The sequence below is a fragment of the Poecilia reticulata genome, chromosome 19 (assembly GCF_904066995.2).
Source record: "Poecilia reticulata chromosome 19, P_reticulata-male-v2, whole genome shotgun sequence".
NCBI lineage: Eukaryota > Metazoa > Chordata > Actinopteri > Cyprinodontiformes > Poeciliidae > Poecilia > Poecilia reticulata.
The window spans coordinates 24,589,209-24,613,604 of record NC_088848.1 but is presented as its reverse complement, the minus strand read 5'-3'; the positions used below and the strand labels follow the sequence as shown (position 1 = coordinate 24,613,604).

The following is a 24,396-nucleotide window of genomic DNA, read 5'->3' as shown; positions in this document are numbered from 1 at the left end:
TAGTCGGCTCTGACGTCAGATGGATGCCAGTGACATCATTCTGAAGAAGTGGGGCTCTTAGACCCCTGAGCAGGTTAAAATGCTGATGAGCGGCCAGCGGAGCGCCGACTCACCGTCCGCCACCCTGCGGCTCACATAGACGGAGCGGCCAGAGCTTCTGAGCATCATGCTGGGCGCCAAACACAAGAAGAACCGGGCCGGGACGTCCGAACCAAAGGCCATCGATCCCCTGAGGAATCTGGGTGAGTGTTTTCCTCTTTTGGCCAAGACAATCTCTGAGCGTTTGCCAAACCTGGAACCGTCATGTCGTCTCTTTCGTGTGAGACTCAGAGGGTCAATCACAGCGCTGTGGTCATCCTGAAGCTGCAGAATCTCAGCAGGGAAACCGTCCAGGACCGGATAATGTTCCGTTCAAAGCGAACTGGAGCAGAAGGGATTACTGATGGGTTGAGGAGCTCTGAATCCACAAACACTGGCAGGAGAGGAGGCAGCTGGAGCGTTCAAACAGCAGCAGCATGTTTTTAACCATTACACATTAATTACTAAACATTTACAAAATGTTGCACATGAACATTAACCTAGTTGCTGTTTTTAACTACAGCTTACTAAAAATATAGTAGCACTGGAAAAAACGTCTATATAATTATGTGTTTATGGCAATGTGCGGCCATTTCAGTTCAATTCAATTCAGTTTATTTATGTAGCGCTAATTCATAACAAATGTCCTCTGAAGGCACTTTATAAAAATATTTCAATTCAATAATACATTCATTCTAACTGACCCTTTATGAAACTGTACATTACACTCGATTAATTATTGAAAGTAAATTAAAACGTTTCTAAGATAATCCAGCAGATTGCATGAGTCATTCACTCCTCCTGTTTATTGCAGTACTAAAACTTCCATCATCCTGTCAGAGACTCACTTTGTTCCCAGATGTGGAATCCACTACACAATGAAGCTTCTCTAGTCTCCTGTCAGATATTTGAATATTTTTCCTTTTGACACATTTTTCCTATTTGAGGGATGACTCCTCTGTTGTTCTCCACTCTGCTGAATCGTTGCTTCTTTGAACACATTCTACTGCGGTGAGTGAAAAGGTTTGTTGGCAGAATTTGTAATACACTGCTGGTTTAATGCCTACATTTTATGGGTAATTTTTAAATTTTCTACTTCCACCGACCATTTAAATATATTCAGAGGAGCTTCAGCTGCATGTGAAGCGAGATTCATTTTCCAGTGTGGGATGAACTGATTATAACTTGCCATCATGTGTGTCTGAGTCTGATATTACTGGGCTGAAGCATGGATCTTCAGCTCTGTTCAGTGAAGTGATGATTCATTGTCTTATTGGTTTGAACACTTTCAGACTAAACCACTGATACGCTATGTGAAATTGGAGTGAGTGCACATTAAATTTCCATGCATGCCTAACTACAGCCTGTGTGGGTAGTACACAGGATCTTTTAACATGTAGCTGTTTGTGTGTTCAGACATCTGAGTTCTTTCCTGCTAATCTGTTCCAAGATAGTCAGAGTAGTAATAATCCTTCGGACTGGCAGCAGAGAATTAGGTCCTGGATAAGTCCTCATCTGAATCCTGGCACCAGATTTAGAGCTGTATTTACTCAGATGGTGGATTGATGGGACCCTGACACTGACCAGGGAATTAAGACTTAAATCCCATTGTCTTCTGTTGTGCCCTCTCTTCTGTTATAGTATTATCCATTTTTACTAGGATAATCAATAGTATTACCTAGAAAAATACAGGATAAGATCTGCACAATATTGTAGAATCGTTATTGCAAGTGACATCATGTCTTCTCACTCTGCTTATTGATAATATTAGGAATTCAACTGCAGTTTTCTGGCCAATCATGGTCTTTTAAAAAACCTGATGTGCCAATTCAGTTTTTGGACAACTCTGATTTTCTTTTCTGAAATGTTGCTCAGAAGGTTACTGGATTACCAGTGGAGTGACTATTATGAACTGCAAACATGCAGACATGACCTGGTGAGTCTGTCAGTCACACTCTCTCACAGCAGAGCGACAGAGGAAGGATTGTGGCTGATTTTTAGATCTTTGCTGAGGAAGATAAGATTGGTGTAAGAATCAGCCGATCTTTTCTCCCAAAATAAAGAAAATCTGCATTGATTTATCATCTGTCCAATTTATCGATTCACCTCTATATAATATATCAGGCAGTGAGTGGTGATGGTGGAAGGAGGTCTGTGTGCCTTTCTTAATGCTGAGTAGGACCAGAATACGTTGAACTCCATATTATAATGGCTTGTGATGGTAAAATATTTAAAAATAGAAAATATAGCATTATTTTGTCATGATGATGGAACCAAATGCAGTAATGCAGAGGTGTCGAGTAGATTTGTAGATTTTTTTTTCCACAATACTTTTTTTAATACCAAAAATTGCAATTACTAACTGGCACAGGATTGAGAAAAAATATCAATTAAGTAGACATACTTTATATAAAATACATTTACAGTGACATAACACAACAAAAAAAAAGACAAAAAACATGGGGGAGGAGTAATTAAGGGTAAAACTAAATTATATAGGAATCAGAGGTACAGATGGTATCACTATTATTCATAAATACTGTCAAGCCCTGCTCAAGTACAGGTTAGTCAATAAAGTGTGCAGGTAGGTTTTGCATATATCTTAAAATGGTTGCCATATTTTATAAATGGTCTTACTTCTGCTTTGCATCCAATAGCTTATTTTCTCTATTGAAGCTATTGATTTCACAAAGCCATATTTTAATTGGAATGGGGGCATTGGATTTCCATTTTGTTGTAATACATTTCTTAGTAACTGCCAAAATATGGTTGTGACAACCTTCTTTAAAAGAAACTGGTTTAAAATGGTAAAATTTTACTTTACAATTTATTGTTAGCAGAGACCAGTAAGGGGGCAGGTGCTCAACAACAAAAAGGGCCCATCTAACCGCATTCTAGGACAGAATATTAACAAAGCCTCTCAGCTTTCAGAGTTAATAAACAATGATAAATTACAAAAATGTGACATATACAATGAATAATAATACCAAAAAAAAAATAAAAAATTTGACCAAAAGGGCACTTGGGGGCAAGGAGCAAAAAGGGCAGGTGCTCAAGCCCCCCCAGCTCCCCGCTCTGCACGTGCCTGGTTGTTAGATGATAACATCTAAAAGTCACACTGTTCAGTACTGTTAATTGCTTGCTGTCTGCTTTGGATGGTCAGATCAGATGTAGGAAGTGCCTTACAAAGTAACAGAGGATAGCAGTCTGCAGCTATCAACAGGATCTCTACCCTGATTCTCATGAGATTCACTACCATACGCTCTCTGGCAATAACTATGTCCACACCAAACTCAGCTTACCATCACATGCCATCATATGTCTTTCTTCCCGTGTTCTTGTTCTTCCCAGGGATTCAGGATGATGAAGATGTGAAGCAGATGTTGCATGGTTCCAGCATGGTGAAGGTTCGATCAACTCGCTGGCAGAAACAACGTACCTTGAAGCTTCTGGATGATGGTGTGACTGTCTGGTGTCAGTCCCAGAAGACATCTAGCCGGGCCAAGGAGCAACAATCCTGTGAGTTAGTTTCTCTCTTACACATCTAGACAAAGTTCTGACAGGAAGGTACATGACATGCTGTGGGAAAGACACAGAAAACCCTGAGCTATTTTCATGATCTGAAGAACATTTTTTCAGATCGTATTTTCTTGGTCTTATTTTTTCAGTTCTTCCGTGGTGGAATCCAGATTAGACCCATTATGACAGCACACACAGTGTTTCACTGTTAACTCTGAAGCAAGGTTGATTCATTTCATTCAACAACAGTGTAGGAAAGAAATAAACGTTTTCATTTTCAGCATTAAATCTACTGAGTTTGTTACAGCAGCTTCATTTTAGAACTCATACAGTCACTACAAAGGAAACAGGAATGTCTAACATGGAAATGTCAATGCTCCTTCTTTTAACCAGGGCGACAGAAGGCTGTAGAGAGAAAGGAAAGTTTTGGTTGGGTTTAAAATAGGCATGCACAATAAATCAACATTTACATCAGTATTGGCCAATGTTAGTCAGCTTTTCATATTTGCATTGGTCCAATAAATAAAACTGGAATGTTTGTGAGTTGGGGGGGGGGGCATTGTGGGGGTGTTTAACCAAAGCAGAAAATCAATGTGTGTGGTTGCTTTAACACTGTGTCCAAAATGTAGGGAAATATATATAATATTGGTTACTGTTACAGTTGGCAACAGTTGGCAACTGTTGGGCAACTGTTGCCAACTGGGTAACAGTTGGGTTCGATTCCCGGCCCAGGGATGGGTTCTCCTCCCACAGTCCAAAAACATGACTGTCAGGTTAATTGGTCTCTCTAAGTTCTTCTTAGATGTGTGTGTGCATGATTGTTTGTCCTGTCTGTCTCTGTGTTGACCTGTGATGGACTGGTCATCACAGGTCAACCCTGGACCTGGTGACCGGTCCAGGGTGACCCCGCCTCTCGGCTATTGATCTCTGATAGTCACCAGCACCCCTCCTGACCCCACTAGGGAGAAATGTAAGATGAAAGCCCACATCTTCACATGGGCGCCTCCCTAGTTTAACACTTGCTGTTCCAGTTTCACTGCATCTGCAGAGTGCAGGTCCAGTCTGGGGTGAAGGAGACATCTGAACCTTTGATACAGAACAAATTTAAAAATACATGTTTTCAGCTGTTACCAAAGTCTCTTGTTTTCTATGCCTTGTTGGGTCATGTGAATCGCTAGTTGATTTCATACCTTAACAAAGGTTTACTGACTTTTTTTTTGTTTTACTTGAAAATCATGAAACAGCATATGCTGAGTCATGTTCTGCTGCAGTTGTAGACATTTTCTAGCTCCGTCTTGTTGAGATCTTGGTTAAGGTTTGGGAGCCATGTCTGGAGGATATAGCACTACGATTGTATTGCTGCTGGGTGTGTTCTGTAAAACATCAGTACAGTGTGTCTATTTTGGTTGAACTTAAATGCTACTTGCTGCATTCGAAGTACCCAGTCCCTGCTGCACCATCTAAGGGGAGCCTACCTTGATTACAGAGTTGGAGCTTATTTTAAGATGCTCGCCTATCCTGTTGCAGTTCAAACATTTAAGATTATAGAACACTGGAAGCTGGGAGGGTCTGTGGTTTGATGCCATATTATTATCAGAAGATTTGACTCTTTTTTAACTTGACAAGTAAAGCAGGTCTGCTGAGATGTGAGAATATGACCTCTGGAGCCCAGGGGTCTATCTGGTTTTCTTGAATGTTGTAGATTGTCCAATTTTAAGTCAGAACCTGTCGATTTATCCTAATTAATTTAATCACACAAAAAACACTCAGATTGTGTTTGTGAAAAAAAAAGTCTGCAGATGCAAGTGATCATCATGTGGACAACACACAGTGAGAACCTATCATTCATGTTCTGTGTGTAATTAGTGCCACTTAGTTTAGATCCCAGGGGCTGGCTGTAGCGCAGCTGGGTGGCCCTACTCCTTAGCTCCTCGCCCCTGTGGCTTTCAGTCAAGTAGAATCAAAGGTCGAAATTAGAAACCCCAGCTCGGTTGGAGACCGCCTGAGCACATTTAAGGGGTATGGTTGTCTTCTTGTTTAATTTGGAAGAGTTTAAAGGACAAGTTTGGCTTTTTATAGGAGACATTACTGGAGTGCTCACAGCAGTCTGACACTGAAGCTGTGTCAGCTTGGAGAATAGAATAAGAATTTTTCTAAAGAGCTGAGCTGAAGGCTACTCACAATAGGACCTGTTTAGAGGAACGTTTTGTCATCTAAAATACTCTGTCAGCTCTGATTCAGAGTATAAGCCTCTTATTCAGGCCTTTAAGGGTAACTTTAAAGGCCTGTTGTGAGGAGAAGTGACCTTTGACCCTTTGAAAAATCATCTGTTGATTGTTGCTGCAGAGGTTACAGGGCATCTGGTTATCCATGCTTACTGGACACCACTTTTCTGTTTGTCAGAGCTGAAGGTGTTTTCTGAGCTGTCTGGTATGTTTGCAACCAAAGGAACTGATGCACTGCAGAAACACAAAATCTTACAAAGTATTTTGGTCTAGTTTCTAGTGCAAATATATTAGTACTCTGGAAATAAGACAAAACTAACTTACAAGCTAACTTTAAGTCAATAGTTTCTTACTATTAATGAAAAAGTACTAGTTACATTGACATTATTTCACTTAACGTGTTTAGGAAAAATGTTTTTCGTTTTGGGAGAGAACGATACACTGAAATCAATCAGAGAAATGCACATTTGTCTTCACATATTTTATTTAGAAAATCAGAGTAAATAGCTGCATCTGAGAAAAGAAAAGCAAGAGAGAAGAAGGAAGAAGTGAAACTTAACACATAAAATTCTCCTTTTATATCTTATCAGTCACGTACTCGGTGCTTTCCACAGATCTCTTTCCTGTAGAGAGTTTCTCTCAGTTTCTCCCATCTCTGGTTACCTGGTACCTCTGTCCCTAAATCAAACCTGGTTCAAAGGAGTTTCGGTTGGAAAGAGAAGAAAAATAATCTGCACTGAAAACTCCGTTATCTGTTCCAAAAGTATAACACTTGCTCAGAAACCTTCATTCATTCTTCCCAGTAAATAAACAAAAGTTTTATTTTCCAAGATGCATGCTAAAATGTTTAGTTATAAATAAAATTAAGAGCCAATGTGCCAGTGTAATGATTTTGTTGCATCTATTTTATTTGCAATCAAGGATTTTTTTCTGTGCACATACCTCTATAGCAGAGCTATGCACCTAAAATAGATCAACACAGTTCAGTGCAGCCAGACAGTTGTAGATTTGATTCCACCTCCTCCCTGCCACATGCCTCTGGGCAAGGAACTTAACGGCAAGCTGCGTGCATGTAGTTAGACTAGGTAAACTTCCATAGGTCCCACTTTGTGTCAAAAATCTGGTTTTACTTCTTTTCCTAAAGCAAGCCACAGATGTTCTCCTCCTGGACTAAATATCTCATTATAAAAGATTCTCCATTATCCTTATTCTTGTTCCTCCACTCTGCTTTTCCATCCCGTAGTCTCTGTCATGGAAGTAGAGTGTGTTCGTGAAGGTTGCCAGTCAGAAACCCTGCGGCGGATGGCAGGCTCAGTGCCAGAGGGTCGATGTTTGACGGTGGTCTTCAAAGGACCCCGGAAGAGCCTGGATCTCCTGTGCAGCAGTCAGGAGGAGGCCCAGCATTGGGCCCGAGGCATCTGCACTCTGCAGGAGAGAGTGGACAACATGACCCACAAAGAGAAACTTGACCAATATCCTTCAACTGCCTGACTCACAACGTCCAACACAAACATCAGAGCTAAGCTGTTTTCCATGTTTCTTGTCTATATTAAATCAAGTATGAGTGGAACTGCAGCAGCTGCCTCCTTAACCATGTCTGTGTCACTTGGATCCATGCTTATCTGAGTCGGGCTGATCAGAACCGTGATGACAAGATGAGCTATGAGGAGGTGCAGACACTGCTGCGTATGATCAATGTTGACCTTAGTGATCAGTACGCTCGCAGCCTCTTCCAGGTAGAGCCGCCACAGCTGTGACCGTCTGCTGGCCAACAACACAACACTTACAGCCTGGCTCTGTCTAACCCACAGAAATGTGATCAGTCTGCTGATGGACGTCTAGACCACGAGGAGATCGAAGTGTTCTGCAAGGAGTTGCTACGACGACCAGAGCTGGATGCTGTCTTCATTCGTTACTCTGCCAACAGCTGTGTCCTTTCCACTGTGGACCTGAGGGACTTCCTGAGGGAGCAGGGGGAGGATGCCTCCCTGACACATGCTCAGAGCCTCATCCTCACCTACGAACTCAACGAGTGGGGTGTGCTATCTTATTAATTAGGAACTACTATGTTCAAACATTTACAGTTGAAATCAGAGTCAAAAACATTTAATTCTTTCTGTCTGACATAAACATTTCCTGTCGTTACTCAAGCTAAGATGACCTTGCCTTTTAGCTAAATGTGAAAAGCCCAGATTCTGGTGCCTTTATGCCTCTGTGTTGATTCTAATTCACAACATTTAAGTTAACTGGAAAATGAAAGCAACATGTTAAGACTAAAGCTTGGAAGTTGAAGCTTAGGTCAGCCCAGTGGACAATGGTAGCACCAATTAGTGACAAATAGCTTAAGATAACCAAAATCAATGCTAAGGAGTGATCATAACGAAACCACTGACTCGGTTGCGGTTTCATTGTATTACTTGTGCTTTCAGAGCTGAAAGCACAACTCACACCAGTCACACTCAGGAAATACTAGTAAGTCGCCTCTAAGCTGGAAAAAATATTATTGTATTTAAGAAGCTTAAATAATTTACTTAATCTTTATTGACCCAAAACAGGAAATGTTTAGTTGGATTTTGTCTTTTTAGACAGAGCATCTTTATATCTGGGTTCAGCTATGATTAAACCACCCTCCTAATGAAGATCTTAAAATTAATCTCTAAAACTGAGAGTATTGACCCTCAGGAGGAGACAGGGATACTATGATTGTTTATGTCTGATTGTTTACTGAATTTATTTAATAATTTCTTATTTGTACCGTTTACCTTCTGCAGCCCAGAGAAATCAGTTCATGACCCCCAATGGTTTCACAATGTACATGCTGTCTAAGGAGAACTGTGTGTTTAACCCCGAACACTTAAGAGTTTACCAAGATATGAACCAGCCGCTGTCACATTACTTCATCTCCTCATCACACAACACCTACCTCACCAAGGACCAGCTGACCGGAGACAGCAGCACAGATCCGTACATACGGTGAGCAGCATCCTGTAAGGCAGGGGTCTCAAACTCAATTTACCCGGGGGCCGCTGGAGGCAGAGTCTGAGTGAGGCTGGGCCGCATAAAGGATTCCACAAAAAACATTTTAAAAATATCCTCAAATGTCATCACCATTTAATTATTTCATGAACTGCAAGCTTTGGCTTTGACAAAGACATAATGAGGGTGTAACTAAATTTAGGGTGCGTTCACACTGCAGCCGGAAGTGACCCAATTCTGATTTTTTTTTGTCAAATCAGATTTTTTTTTTTGCCGGGCTGTTCACACAGCCACACTTTATGCGACCTGTATGCATTCTGCAGTCTGAACGGGCAAACGACCTGAAAGTGAGCCGCATGCGCAGTAGAAGGCGCAATAGCGTCAGCGTTTTTAGTGTTCTGCAACTGCCATAAGAAGAAGTGCTCAGTGTTTGCGGAAGTAAACATGGAGGCTAACGGTGGAGCTTAGCTTACATATTTGAAGTTGTCCAACCGGAGCAGCATATTAACAACTTAATCTTCATTATAGTACATCATAGTTGTTTTTCTTCCCGCTTGCGTGTATCAGGACGCAGAATTTGTTGAGAATCAGTGACGTTCAGTTCGGATGAATGCGGCCTGAACGTTAAGTTGTATTTGAATCGGATACGTACCGGATATGGGTCACATTCGAAAAGAATCTGACCTGTGCTGTTCACACTGTCATGAAAAGATCGGATACAGGTCGCATTACGTCAAAAAAAAAAAAAAAAATCGAAATTGGGTTACTTTAGGCTTCAGTGTGAACTTGGCGTCGCTCTTGTTCTATTTTTTTTAAGTCTTTAGCCAGCTAGCAAAGTATGGAGAACGTCTCGACGCGTGACGTCATTGCGGCAGATGACGAGCAGCCCGGTAGCCGTCGCCTTTCACTGCGTTTTATCGTGTCATTTGTTAATGGTAGAAAGTACCAGAATGGCGACTGCAGGGAAGAGCAACTGGTACCGGACTGGTCCATCATCCGCCTGGTACCGGACTGTTCCATCATCCACCGCACTATTGTTACAAGCTTAGTGTGCATGAAGTCAGTGTAGCTTAGCCTAGTACCGAATGTCAGCCATGACGAGGAACGGCGGGCGGGATTTCCTTCAGAGGTCCGCTCACCCTGTGGGCCGCACTAATATTATACTGTCATATCACGGTGGGGGCCACGAGACATCGTCCTGCGGGCCGCAATTGGCCCGCGGGCCGCGAGAATGAGACCTCTGCTTAAGACGTCACTACAGTTAAAAAGAACTGAAAACCTGGACAATGAGCCTAATTTGCTCATGTTCTGTCTCATCAACTTCTCATATTCCTTCATTCCAGGTGGCAGAGCAGTTTATAAATTATGTTGGGACTTGAAAAAACTACTCCAGTGATGTTTTGTGAGAAGGAATAAAGAACATTTCAGATAGGTAACAGGGTGAATGCATATGACTAATAAATGCATATAACGCTTTTCTAGTACTAATACCCAATTACTCCCACTTATTGACACATGCATGTGCAGATTGCTAGGCAACTTGGGGTTACCCAGGGGTATATTAATATGGAAAGCTCCTAAGTGATTTTGTTGGCTTTTCACAGTTTGCGTTCATTACTTTTTAAGTATAGGCTGTAAATTATGGTACTTGCTGCCTAAAGAGAGAAGATGGGATTTACAGCTCTTTGAAGTGAACCGGTTCTAGTGGATTCTTCAGTTTAAAAGAACCCATTTTAATGATTATTTGTTTCTTGAATCTAGCATTAGGTAAGTAAAAGATCCACTATCTAATAAAGATCCACTTACTATTACAAACAATTTGGAGAGAGTAGTTAACCTATATGCTAGTTTTAGAGAGATGGAGGAAGCCAGAGTATCCTGAGAACAAACCAATGCAGAGCAGCCCCAGGTTTGAAACAGGAACCTTCGGGCTACAGGATGACAATCAGTCAAGTTTATTTGTATGGCACATTTTGGCAACAAGGCAGTTCAAAGTTCTTTACATCATAAAAATACAAAATTAAAATAATAAAAACCACCATGGAGTCAATAATTGAGAAACCAGTAACAAACATTGCGTTTTGATGAGTGCCATTGTCAAACTCATCAATACACATTACATTTTGGTCAATGTTCCAGCAACTGTGAATCAAAGGAAACTCGGACAAGTGAGATTGTTCCAGTGAAGTTGTTCCAGATTTGTGGTGCATAGAAGCTGAATGCTGCTTCTTCATGTTTGGTTCTGGGGATGCAGAGCAGAACCAGAAGGCCTGAGAGGTCTGGAAGGTTGATACAACAGCAGATCTTTAATGTATTGTGGTGCTAAGCCGTTCAGTGATTTATAAACTAACAAATGCATTTTAAAGTGTATTTTCTGATTTACAGGGAACCAGTGGAAGGACTTTAGAACTGGGTGATGTGCTCTATCTTCCTGGCTTTAGTCAGAACGCCAGCAGCAGCATTCTGGATCAGCTGCAGCTGGAGGCCTGGTTTTTTAGGCAGACCTGTGATGACACTGTTGCAGTGTTGTCACAGACAACAGAACATTTTGTGATTGTAGCTGTTTTGCTAAGTGAGTCATGGAGATAGACTTTTAAAGACATCAGAGAAATTATAGATTGCATAGATTTTCAAGAATATCACATAACGTTTTTGTCCCTCTGGTTTTGGGCTTGTCAACATGGATGTTGAAATTTCCTACAATTATTAAATAGTCATAATCAACGCATAGCTGTTAAAAAGTTCATTAAAGTCAATGAAGAAATTTTCCACATACTTTTGTGTCTTGTACAGTTAGTGTCTACAAGCTACCACTTGTTTTTGAGAGAGCTCGTTTATGGCCTTCTACCTCAATTCCCAGGTATTCAAAAGAGTTGAACTGACCTGAGAAAACCTTTATAGTGAATCATGCCATATGGCAGCAACCCCTCCTCTTCTTTATGTTTCCTGTTCTCACTTGAAAAAATTTAATTAGGATCCATTGATTTAATTAGTGTAGGTGATTCATTATTTTCATTCAACCATATTTCTGTCAGAAACCCAACAGCAATATTATGCTCAGTGATGTTTTCATTAAGTAATAGTCATTTTGCCGATAGTAGTTTTATATTTAGCAGAGCCAGTTTAAGTGATTTGGTGGCAGATAGTTCATTAATTTCAGGTTGCTTTAGACAGGGTAGGAGTCTGAGGTTGGATTTTAGATCACTGCATTTAGGTTTTCTGTTTTTTGTTCATTTTCTGATAGTGATCTGGACAGGCAGTGTTCTGCATGGTGCTGCTGTAGGGGCCAGATGCATTCTGGAGGAAGATGGGTCTAAAGCAACTATCTGGACCCCAGTCTCAGACCTCTGAATGGTGGATGCTCTGGGGAATCAGAGACAGGTGGTTTTGATGAAGTAAAGTCAGCTATGTGAGCACTAAGAATAGAAGTACCAAGCAGAACGTTATTGTTCATTTTATATGTGAATTTAAGAAACCCAGGTTCAGAAGGTACATTTCTTCTGAGATGTGTTGGGACTTTTAACAAAGGAGTGAGGGGGCTGACGGAGGGTTAAGAGGGATGGGAGGGCAACCTCCCACTCCATCTCCAGCTGATGTTTTGAACATTTTATCCGCAGATTTAAGATACTCAAGTCCAGGTGAAGACATTTTTTCTGAGGACATGAGACGTTCAAAGGACTGTAGTGGGAGGAGAGCTGTCTCCAGTTGATGTTTTATCAGTTTGTTTAGGACACGGAGGGTTCCATCCTAATCAAATAGGATTAGAGCCTGTTCTTCTGAAGTGGTCATCACATTGCTGTTCTTGTTGATAAAATGAAAAAGGTTTGCAGTAAGTAGCTTTGTCCCATGTTATTTAAAATAGTGTCCGCCTCGTCTGAAGAGATGATGACACTCCATGGAGAGCCTGTGGTTGTCAGTGAGCTGGCAGAGAGTTTTTATGAGACTTTTGTCAATCAATCATGTGTTCATCTTATGACTCCTGTCGATGTTTGAAGGTGAGGTTTCCTCGTAGTGTCCTGTTGAAGTGCAGTAGATCTGGGGGGGGGGATACTTTGGCTCAGAGCTGGCCACTCTGATTTGTCTAAGTGAGAGGTTCTTCTGCTTAGTTGTCTCGTAAAATTCAAAGTGTGAGACTTTTTTTCGGTTTAGCTCCCAGAGAGTTCCAAGGTGAGCTGCTTGGTGAGGTGCATGTGATCTGTTTTTAACAAGAGTTGCTTCATTTCCAGAAGCAGCAGTTTCTCGATATTCACTTCCAGCTGCTGAATCTTCTGTTCTACTGACTTTGTATAATAATGAGCTGGTCATTGTTTTGCGTCATTAGTTGGGTTGAACCTGGATTAATCTTGGTATTTGTCTCCAGTAGATGAATCTTTATTTCTACTGATTGAAGTATTTGTGTAATATTGCTGATATCTCTGGTGTCTGCCAGAGGCATCTTGCTCTGGTTCAGCTTGGAAGTAGAAAAACGAAAGTAGTAATCCAGTTATGAGGTTGATATAATAGTAACAGAATATATAAAATAACTTTAACAGGCAAAACTATTAGGTTGAGGGAGAGTAGGATAAGCTCCTTCAGCTGTCACTGATGCAGTCCTCACAGTTGCTCCACAGTGGAATGAGACTTTTCTCATTCAAGGTCTAAAACTGCATTCAGATGCTGCTGCATTTGTTTCGGTTCAAACTTATAGTGCCATACTCTTATTTTTTATTGTTCTAAGTCTTGGCGGGATATTTCAATTAAAAATGAAGAACAAAACTTACAAAAGTAACAGGGAACACAGAGAGCCAAAACAGTGCAAAAAAAGGAATCCAGGACACAAAGACAACAGGGAAGTGACAGGAAAATAACAGGGTTATATCCTGTTATATCTCCGTAGTAACAGGGGATATGTTTTCCCTCTCACCTAGGAGAATTTAAAAAAAAAGGTATATAAGTACTGGGAGAGTGAATGCTGGAACAATAGACCTGGCTGATTGACTAGCTGAGGGGAAAGAGCTGATGAGAGAGAGAGAAAGTAGCACAGGGGATGAGGAAATGAATCTAACACTAAGGCATAACCAAACATAGGAAACATAATTAAACTAGAGTAACTAGGAATAACTAGATTCAAGAACTAAACATAATAAAGTAGAATGAGTAAGAAAGGACTGAACTAAACTAGAATCATTAAATCCAACTCCAAAACAACAACCCGGGATTCTAATACTTCAGAGTCCTGTTTCCACATTTTAGAGAGGAATATTACACACAATTCATCACTGCATGTGATGTTTTGAATTAAAAGGTGACAATTTGGAAATGTTTGGGTTTTGTTTTGTCTTTATTGAAAATGTAAAGGAAATAGTACAGCAAGGCACAATCAGACATTCAGGAACAATACAGTTTGAAATAATAAACTCAACAGACAAAAACTAACTGACAGAAAAGTAAAACAGAAATGTTACAAATGCAAGAGTAATTTCAGATCTTAATTTAAGATATGAACATATTGGTATAAATATCAGGCTTTTGTGTTGTTGCAACATTTAAGCATTTCCTTAAATAAAATTATTTAACTTAAAACATTTTTACAAATGGATGAATACACTTGTGAATACAAAACCAGAAAAAAATATGGCTTTGTAATCTGGCATATTTTTGTTTTTGTTGTTGTTTTTTAAACAAAAAACAACAACAAAGGATTTAAATGTTAGCCAGATGATTTAATTGTTAATATCATAATTTGACCCTTCATCCCCTGTTAGTTTTATTATATCAAAACTTAAAAGCAGAATAGATTTTATGTACAAGATCCAGTTTTGAAAGTCTTTGTCTAAAAATATTAATAAAGTTGCAGTTGAACAAAAAACACTTTCTGTTGTCTCAACATCTCAGTCATAAGACTTACAGGAATTGGTATATATATCATTTCTGAATGTGCCCTCTGTGATCTGTGTCAGAGCTCTGAGTCACGGCTGTCGCTGTGTGGAGCTGGACTGTTGGGATGGAGACGGAGGAGAACCCATCATCTATCACGGTCACACGCTCACATCCAAAGTGCCCTTTGTGGAGGTGATCAAGACCATCAACGAGTACGCCTTTAAGGTGAGGACCTCAACATCCATCCGTTTCTCAACCTCCTGCTCTCCATCCATTACACTACTGCCATTTATTCTCCATAGATATACAGAATCTATGGGCAGAATAAATAGAGTAGCTTCTGTCCAAGAGTTGTTGTTGTCCTGAATTCATCCTGATCATCATGCTCTGAACATCCCTGTTGTTTCTCTGTGTTTTTACTGTATATTTTTAGATTTATTTAAATATAATTATTTATTTATTTGCACTGCCTTTAAGAGTTGCTATTCTTTACGTTTTGTTGTGCTTTCTTGCACAATGACAATAAAATAAATCTGATTCTGAAATAGAGCAGTCTTTATTTAACTTACTTAAATAGATAACTTTCTAAAATATTTATTTCATATACAAATAAATATTTGCTGACCTCTGACCTGTTGAGGTAGTTCTGACTGTTTGTGGTGATTGGGCTCCCCCAGGCGTCTCTCTACCCTCTGATCCTGTCTCTGGAGAATCACTGCTCCGTGGAGCAGCAAGCTGTGATGGCTCGACACCTCAAAGCCATCCTGGGGGACAAGCTACTCCTGAAGCCCCTCTCTGGGCTGAAATCATCTTCTTTGCCAAGTCCAGAGGTAGATAAACTAACTGAAAAGAAGCTTATTTCATTTGTTTTAAAGGTCAGAAGTTGTACACAGAGATATTTGTACTTTCTGGAAGTCCAAAAAGATTGAGAATGAATTTGTTGAAATCTAATAGCAAAGTTAAAGGGAAGAATATTTATTTTCTGAAGGCCACTGCTGTTGAAAGTTGATGTGGAATGTTGGTTGGATGTGCAGGATCTGAAGGGTAAAATCCTGGTGAAGGGTAAGAAGGAGAAGGTGGTGGAAGAATATCCGTCCAGTTCTTCAGACTTGGACTCATCAGAAGAGGAAGGCAGCTGTGGAAAGTCCTCTGGAAAGAAAGACAAGAAGGTATAGCACCAGCGGTTCCCCTTCAGTAGCCTTTGACTCTGATTTGGTCACAGACTTTGGCATTTTACTTATTAAATGACTTATTTATTTACTTATTAAAAGGTGAGTTAGGAGTGAGCATTTTTAATAATGCGATAAATATTTGTGGCCCCAGCCAGGAGTATCCAGGCTGAGTCTGGAGCTGTCAGAGCTGGTGGTGTACACTCGCAGTGTTCCCTTTAAAAGCTTTGAACATGCTGCCAAAAATCCGTCAACTGACATGTGTTCATTCTCTGAGAGTGAAGCCCTCAGGCTCATCAAGGACTCAGGTAGGATTTATGTTCAAAACCTGTAGATCATTACAACCAGGGTCTGTTCTTAACTTACATGTAAACCAATGGTCTCAAAGTCCTACAACTTCTAGACCAGTGGTTCTTAACCTTTTTGAGGTACCGAACCCCCTAGTTGCATATGCGCATTCACTGAACCCTTCTTATTCCAACCCGACCCCTCCACCCCCGAAACACAAAAGACTTTGCGGTATTCTGATTTAGTAATGTAATTATATTAGCCGTGTTACCACCCCCACACCACTAGAGGCAGTAGCAACCCCGAAAAGATGCGACTAAGGAGCAGATTTAGAATATAGAATTTGGTAAAAACTGTGAGCTTTGCTTAAGTAATTAAAGACAAAAGTTCAAATCCATGCTGAGAGTGGAACTCCTTCAATCAGTGCTCCTCTGCAGCTCTGATTGGCTAAGCAATGCAACGTGATCCTCTGATTGGCTAAGCAATGTAACGTGATCCTCTGCAGCAAGTGATGGCAAAGCGGCGCGTCATCACGACTTTACACAAGTGTGTCTTTACCTCCGCGGCAGAGGCTCCGCCGAATCCCTGGGGTTCGATCGAACCCAGGTTAAGAACCACTGATCTAACCCTAACCCTTTCCTACACATCTGAGTTAAATGGCTAAACTGCCTCCCTAGAATGTAGTCAGGTTCTACAGAGATCTGCTACTGATCATGTCATCAATATCATATTGGAGACGGGTGTGCTGAACCAGACACATCTAAAAGTTCGGAGACACCGGTCCTTGAGGACAAGAGTTTGAGACTACTGAGCAAAGAGTGTCAACTAAGAGAGTGTTCCTTGTCCTGCTGCTGCAGGGATGCATTTTGTACGTCTCAACTGTCACCAGATCAGCAGGATCTATCCATCAGGCCAGCGCCTTCAGTCGTCCAACTACAACCCTCAGGAGATGTGGAACGCTGGCTGTCAAATTGGTAAGAGCAACATACCAAGAATCCTGGGGCAAACATCTGACCAGACGGTTTAGTCTCCACTGGTCCAATATGATTGGTCAGAAAGGATCTTTGCAAACAATCATCATATGGGTTCCTAGATTAGGGGTTTAAGCAATTTAGCAAAAAAATGAAAGAAAGTTGTCAGACGTTTTATGTAAGAAACACAATATAATTTGTTAAAACGTGACCAAAAAAATGAGCATTTCTGGTGAAGATGCAGTGTAAATGCTGCAAGATGAAATTTTTTTGATGAAAATCGCGAAAGCATTTGAAATCAAGAAGACTCACGGAAATGTAAGAAATGGGTGAAGGCAGCAGAAGTAAGCAAAAATCCTCAGAACACAAAGAAAAAATTTTGAAAAGGAGGGAAACTTTCAGTCAATCCAAAAATCCTAGTTAAAGAGAATTAGACATTTGTGCAAGATCACAGCTTTAGCTGTTAATTCATACAATGAGCTAACATTGTATCTTAGCTCATTGTCGGCCTTCTATTACCTGAAGGACATCTCCAGGATTAGAGGACTGATGTCTCAGTGAGATCTAGAGAAACTCATCCATGTGTTTATCTTTAGTTGCATTGATTACTGCTGCATTATGGTCCAGTGAAGAAACTGCAACAGCGTCTTCCCAGGTCTGTCCAACAAATCAATCAAACAGCTGCAGCTGATCCAGAACGCTGCTGCTGCTGCTCTCACTAAAACCAGGAAGATAGTCCTTGCACGCACAAGTGACACCCCTTTCCTAATCCATAGGGTTCAATATGACGTTGGTCCACCTTTGCAGCTAGAACAGCTTCATCTCTTCTGGGAAGGCTGTCCACAAGGTTTAGGAGTCTTCCAGAAGTGCATTTGTGAGGTCACATACTGATAACTGATTGATTGGTAACACTTGAAGTCTATCAAGTGGTCCCGAACTTGATAGAGTTCATAGATCCCAATGCGCTTCACACTACATTCAGCCATTCCACCCACCCATTCACACACTGATGGTGGTCCTCTGACCGTTATGCTGGACCATTATGCAGCAGGCAAGGCGAGGAAAGTGGCTACCCAAGGACACAACAAAAGTAACGGACAGAGTGGGGATTGACGTGCTAAATGTTCTCTCTCTCTCTCTCTCTCTCTCTCTCTCTCTCTTTCTCTCTCTCTTTCTCTCTCTCGCTTTCTCCCACTTTTTCTTTCTCTCTTTCTGTGACGTAAAGAAATGCATCAGCCCATTGGGAAAATGCCTGGTAGTTCAGCCACACATTAATCTAATCTAGCAGAGTAATGAATGTGTTCCTCAATAAGCATGTTCTCTCACAGCTCACCCCCTAGTGGACAACTCATGATACTGCTGTGATGTGTCCTCTAGTTGCTCTGAATTTCCAGACGTCCGGTGAGCCGATGGATCTAAATCAAGGCCGGTTTTTGCAGAATGGTCTTTGTGGATTTGTCCTAAAGCCCCCTTTCATGAGACAGCCCAGCACCTCCTTCAACCCAGAGAATGTTGGAGGTGGTCCAGCCCACAGACCCCTGCTGCTCACTGTTCGGGTAAAGTGGAACATTATTATTTCATGAACATATGTAAAAACAGAACTGTAAGCTTTATTCTACTGATGATCAGTGAATTTAAATGCAGCATATTTCTGATCTGTACTTTATTTTTCTACTCAGATTTTCCATTTTGGATGCAGAACCTGATTAGATCTTTTTTTTGTCCTCATTCATAAAGCTCTAGCACTTTCTTTTTACCATCATTGCAAATATTTATATTGGCTAGGACACTTGTAATTCAGAGGAGTTTTCTGATGTAATAAATATAAAATGATTTTAAAAGTAATGAGGACCACTTCCATTCTTCATTTGTATCTTCTCTGTTGTTTTGGTGCTGAAGGTTATTTCAGCTCAGCAGCTACCTAAACCTGAGTGGGACAAACCCAGCTCCATAGTGGACCCTCAGGTGTGGGTGGAGATCCATGGAGTTCCCATTGACAACATTAAGAAGAAAACTCATCATGTGGACAACAATGGTACCAATAGTGAATGAGAGTGTCCAACTGCAGGAACATGCTACATGTTTGACTGACTGACTGTTTGTTTTAGGCTTCAACCCACGCTGGGACTGTACGTTTAACTTCACCATTCACGTACCTGACCTGGCTCTGGTCCGCTTTGTAGTGGAGGATCATGACTATACCTCTAGTAATGACTTCTTGGGGCAGTTTACACTACCTTTCACCAGTCTTCGCACAGGTGTGTGTGTACACATGTACAGTATTTTGTCAAACCTATTTGCTCTTCTGCCTTGACTCACATATGAGCTTAAGTCACATCCCTTTCCTAATCCATAGAGTTCAATATGACGTTGGTCCACCTTTGCAGCTAGATTTTGTGAGGTCACATACTGATGTTGGACGAGAAGGCCTGGCTTCTCATCCATCAGAGTCTGATTCCCTCCACTCTAATTCATCCCACAGGTGTTCTATAGGGTTGAGGTCAGGACTCTGTGCAGTCCAGTCAGGTTCATCCACACCAGACTCACCATCCATGTCTTTATGAACCTTACTTTGTGCTCTGGTTCACAGTCATGTTGGAAGAGGAAGAGGCCAGCTCCAAACTTTACCACTGCATACAACACTTTGTATTGCACTTGGTGATGTATGACATGGATGCAGCTGCTCCACCGTGGAGGAGCATCCTGTCACAGTTCCACACTGGAGTTCAGAGCTTCTGAGAGCGAGCGATTCTTTCATAAATGTTTGTGAAAACAGTCTGTATACCGAGGTGCTTCATTTTATACACTTGTAGCTATGAAAGATTGAAACATCTGATTCTAATAATTTGGATGGGTGAGCAAATAATTCTGGCAATACAGTGTAGTTTAAAATGGAGACGTGAAGCAAAGACATGCTAAGGGTTCCCAGGTTGTGAGCCTAACTGTATCTTGACTGTGTCTCTTGTCTACAGGTTATCGCCATGTGCGCCTGCTGAAGCTGGACGGCTCCAGCCTCTCTCCTGCCTCTCTCTTCATCCATGTTAAGATCACTCCCACCTAGTCATCAGCTGAACCTTCAGCTCAATCATAGGTCAAGCCATCAGCTGAACACGACCTCTTCACCCTATTGGAAGTGGGAGGCTTGATCAGTATTTGTGCCTGGATATGATTACAGGATCAGGATCCTGACTGTCTCTTGTGATTAATCCAGGTGGATCCTGTTTATGAGCATTTCTGTTGGGTCAGTTGATTTCTTTTGACACTAAGTTGGAGGTTTTTGAGAAGCATGTATTCAAATGAATGCCTGTAAAAATCACATTCACTGTGGTTGGTGGATACTTGAAGGCAGATATATCTGGTATGAAGTATGTTTACACTGTTTTATTCCATGAGACAATGATCCAGTCTTGATGTTTTGAAATATGAAGTATTTTTATCTAATCTCAATAAGACTTGAAAATTGTTTACTGTGTTAATTTAATAGCACACATTTTTTCTGGAGTAGATATTTATCTAAAACTATAAGTTGTATTTTTTCTAATGGCTTTAGATTACGGTAGTTTTATTTCGCTGACTTGTTCCGTTGTAAAGGTGGCAGACCTCTGATCTAAATGAATCTAGGATCAATATCAGGTTTTCTTCTTTCTAACCTTGTGTCCAATCATATTTCATTCACTCATTCCTGACGCTGATTAACTTGATTTATTTTCTTCAGGTTTGTTTGTTGCCTAAAATATTTTCATATATTGCTAAAGTGGTAATGCTTTATTTATTTTCAGTTAATCCTGTTTGATTTTCACATGAAATTCTTGTAGAAATGTGCAGCATTCCACTGTATCCTAGCGAACTAGTTTTTTTCTATCAGATGTTATGTGTATTTTATGCTTATTCGTGTTTTATATATAATAAGAAGTACTATGACTATATCTGTTCTTTAAGTCATGTGACTTAAAGAAGGTGACAGAAGAAACATCATCTGCTGTAAATCTGCGTGTGAACGTTTCAACAAACTTTCTATCTTACGAATCCTGTCCTTCATTGTCAATATTTTTGTTTGACCATTTCTGTGTATGATTACACACAATGAAAGACATTCACACAAATGAATGAGTTGATCAGATCTTTGCCCTTTTTTCAGATTTTTCCTTCAAGAACAAGACTTCCCATTCATGTTTGAGATTGGTCACATTAAGTATTTCTTTGTTGTTTTTTTAAGAACCTTTCAAATATTTTCATTGGCTACTTTCTCACTTGTTTTCATGTAAAGACTTACTGCGTTTTAGAGGAATAATTTATATTTTTGATTGTTTTAAACTTTGCAACTCTGACAGAAATTGTCAAGAGGAAAGGCTCCTAAAGCAAAACCTGCATGAAAACCAGTTTTTATCACTATCTAGTTTTTTATCAGTAGAGTTCCGGAAATACATTTACCATTTCTGTCAGAAGTTACTCTGTTGGACGAAGAAATCCTGTATTTTAGCACCAGCAAGGTTATACCTAAAATGATATTAGCTGAGTTTTAAGAAACCCTTAATGGATCGAGTGAATGGTGGTGCACACCTGAGCCGCTTAGATCATTTTAGGGGGAAAATACAGACCTTAATACTCATCAAGGGGGCTGAGAACAGAAATGAGTGACAATATAGTCAAAATCTGAAGAAAAACAAATTAACCTTCTGAAAACCTAAAAACTTACTGAACTCTGTTTTGGCACATTACAAGAAATAAGCAAAATATAGGAGAACTACTTGGATCACTGTAAACAGGAACACTAATCTGTAAAAGACAAGTAAGATGGAACTAGAGCAATAAAACAAGCTGTAATTTATTGTGTGTAAGATTTGATATCAGATCAGTTACTTCTGTTCCTCTAGACGTTTGTCCTCAAAGATCAATAAATCATCCCTTATTGACTTATTGTGACTTTTATGCAGCTGTTTGTTTATATTCTCCAGAATGTGTCGCACAGTAGAAATTTGTTTTTACTTTTTAAGTGTGGTTTTTATTGAGTGTTTTCGCTGCATGTTTTGTTTTTTTTATTCACTGTGGACTCCGAGAACTAATGGCTGATGCCAGTCACCTGCGCGGGGTGGGCGTGCCCATAGGCCGCGTACCTGGAACCTGCAAGGCGCAGTGTGTTTTAAAAGGCAGAGGACTTCGCGTTGAGAAGAGAGAGGAAAAAGCAAGAAGAACCTAAGAAGGGTCGTGACGGAGGACTGCGACCCCGAACGAGTTGACAGCAGAGATACAGTCAGTGGGAGCGACGTGTAGAGCCGACAGTGGGCAGAGGGGGAACTCTGCCCTGGTCGGTAAGTAACGTTTCCACTGATTATCTGCAGGGACCCTTGCTGGGACAGATAAAACATCCGCTGCTCAGCGATCGCTCTCCTGGCCAGGTGTTTTTGTCCCAACAGGACGCCAGCGGGGCGGCGCTTTACGCGGAGCAACTAGAGTGGGTTGGAGTGACCACAGGAGGCGGTGGCGCTGGGGCTGCTACTACAGACTGGACGGAGCGCAGGATTTTCCGTCCTAACAGGACTTTGTGGATGTTGAACCTCTTGGACAATTTTAGTTTGCTCTGATTGGAACATTTTAATACTTTTATTGTACTTTTTCATCAAAAAGAAAACGGAGCATTTTATTCCGTTGGGGAATAAAAGAAAAAGCTAACTAATTGAATTGTCCTCCCTTGGTGCTGTGTTACTGTCTCCCTCCTTGTTGTCTGAGAACCCGTGGTTACCAGCTGACGTTAAGCTGGGCCCTTACATAAATTGGCGTTGTTGGCAGGACAACAAGCTCGGGAACAGTGTTCAGCACCTAAGGTGTAAATTTAACAAAAAGAAAAAATGATGATGCCGGTGTATCCTGGTGCTCCTTGGGTACCAAAGTATAAGGGTTCAGACTCTGATGTCTCCTATGGAGATTGGAAAGAACAAATACAAGGGCTATTAAATGCTCAAGAAATAGCGGAGGCTCGGAAAGTAGACATCTTAGTTGGAGCCCTGGGTGGTGAAGCTAAGCGTCAGGTTGGTGTACTAGAAGAAGGACAGAGGGACCAGGTTAGAAAAATTTTCACATATTTAGACTCTTTATATGGCGACAAATGTCAGAATTTAATTTACACAGTTAATGTAGATAACAGATAAGCATGAGTACAAATAAAGCAAGATAATGAACCTAAGAAATCTTTAATCACAGCAAAGCTCTGATCTGATCTGATCACACATTACAGCGTCTACAAGCAACTCATCTGGTGAAACACGAAACCAAAAACCAAACCTGAGCTGCTGGTTGGCAGCTTGTGAACATTGGCTTAATATGAAGCAGCATGAAACAAATCTGTCATTTCATGTAAATTTAATAAAAGGTTTTCACAGTTAAAAGTTATAGTTTGACTAAATATTAAATTATTGCATTGCTTTCTGCATAGGAATGACTCGTAAACAGCAAAAGTCAATAAAAAATGGTCCCATCATAAGTAACTGAGAAAAAACTGTATAATGACTTAAATTTTTTTTAGAAGTTTAAAAAGAATTCAAATTGATTTTTAAATAAAGAAATGATTACTTTTCAGTACAAGTGTGACTACTGATATTCACGATATCTTAGGGATGGTAGGTTTTCCTCAGTATTCATGGACTACTGGTGTGTATGCACATGATGTGTGAGTTGAGTGTGTGTGACAGAGCTGTGCTGGATCTGATAACAGATGATGAGGTTCTGGTTCTGTTTTCTAAAGCTCTCTGAGGTGCAGCCAGCTCTCCAGTCATTCTGCCCTGATTCAGCTGGTGAGGATGCTCAGACAGGATCCTCTCTTCTTTCAAATCTCATTCTCTTCATCAGTCCTCTGATGTGTGATGTCATCTCCTGTAGGTCATTCTGTCCTAAATCATATTGTTTAAGGTAAATTAGGAAAGGTTGTTACTGTTTAAAATCTTAAAAACAAACAAAATGAATTTAAAATAAACTCTAAAATACATGGGCAGCTAGTGGAGAGAAGCCTGGACCAGGGTGATGTGCTCTCTGTTCCAGGTTCCTGTTAAAAGACGGGCAGCAGCATTTTGCCCCAGCTGCAGACATGTGAGGACTGGCTGACTCCTGACTCCAGGTGGAGGGAATTACAGTGATCCAGTCGTGGTGAAATGAAGGCATGGATTACTGTTTATTTGAAAGAATACATTTTATCTTTGCTATCTTCTGTAAATAATAAAAACTAGACTTGACTCTGGATTTTATATGATTATTGAGTGTAAAATTACTGTCCATCTTAAAACCTCCACAATATTGCCAAATATATAAATTATTTTTATT

At 40.5% G+C, this 24,396-nt stretch overlaps 1 protein-coding gene across 2 annotated transcripts; it reads left to right on the top strand.

Annotated features, from left to right (window-relative positions):
• Positions 1–58: 58 nt before the first annotated feature.
• On the top strand, positions 59–24,308 carry LOC103482122 (1-phosphatidylinositol 4,5-bisphosphate phosphodiesterase delta-3-A). 2 transcript variants are annotated; one of them, XR_014085141.1, is made up of 16 exons: positions 59–242; positions 3,430–3,597; positions 7,066–7,294; positions 7,429–7,558; positions 7,634–7,859; positions 8,594–8,795; positions 14,738–14,882; positions 15,335–15,487; positions 15,692–15,826; positions 15,981–16,134; positions 16,972–17,088; positions 18,463–18,641; positions 18,985–19,120; positions 19,194–19,343; positions 20,058–22,394; positions 22,500–24,308. XR_014085141.1 is itself a non-coding variant. In XM_008438074.3 (15 exons), the coding sequence occupies exons 1-15, from the start codon at positions 167–169 to the stop codon at positions 20,144–20,146; spliced, it is 2,289 nt and encodes a 762-aa protein (XP_008436296.1). In that variant the 5' UTR covers positions 59–166; the 3' UTR covers positions 20,147–24,308. The 2 variants fall into 2 exon arrangements, 1 of the variants encoding a protein (XP_008436296.1); XM_008438074.3 differs by having other exon boundaries at positions 20,058–24,308.
• The last annotated feature ends 88 nt before the right edge of the window (positions 24,309–24,396 follow it).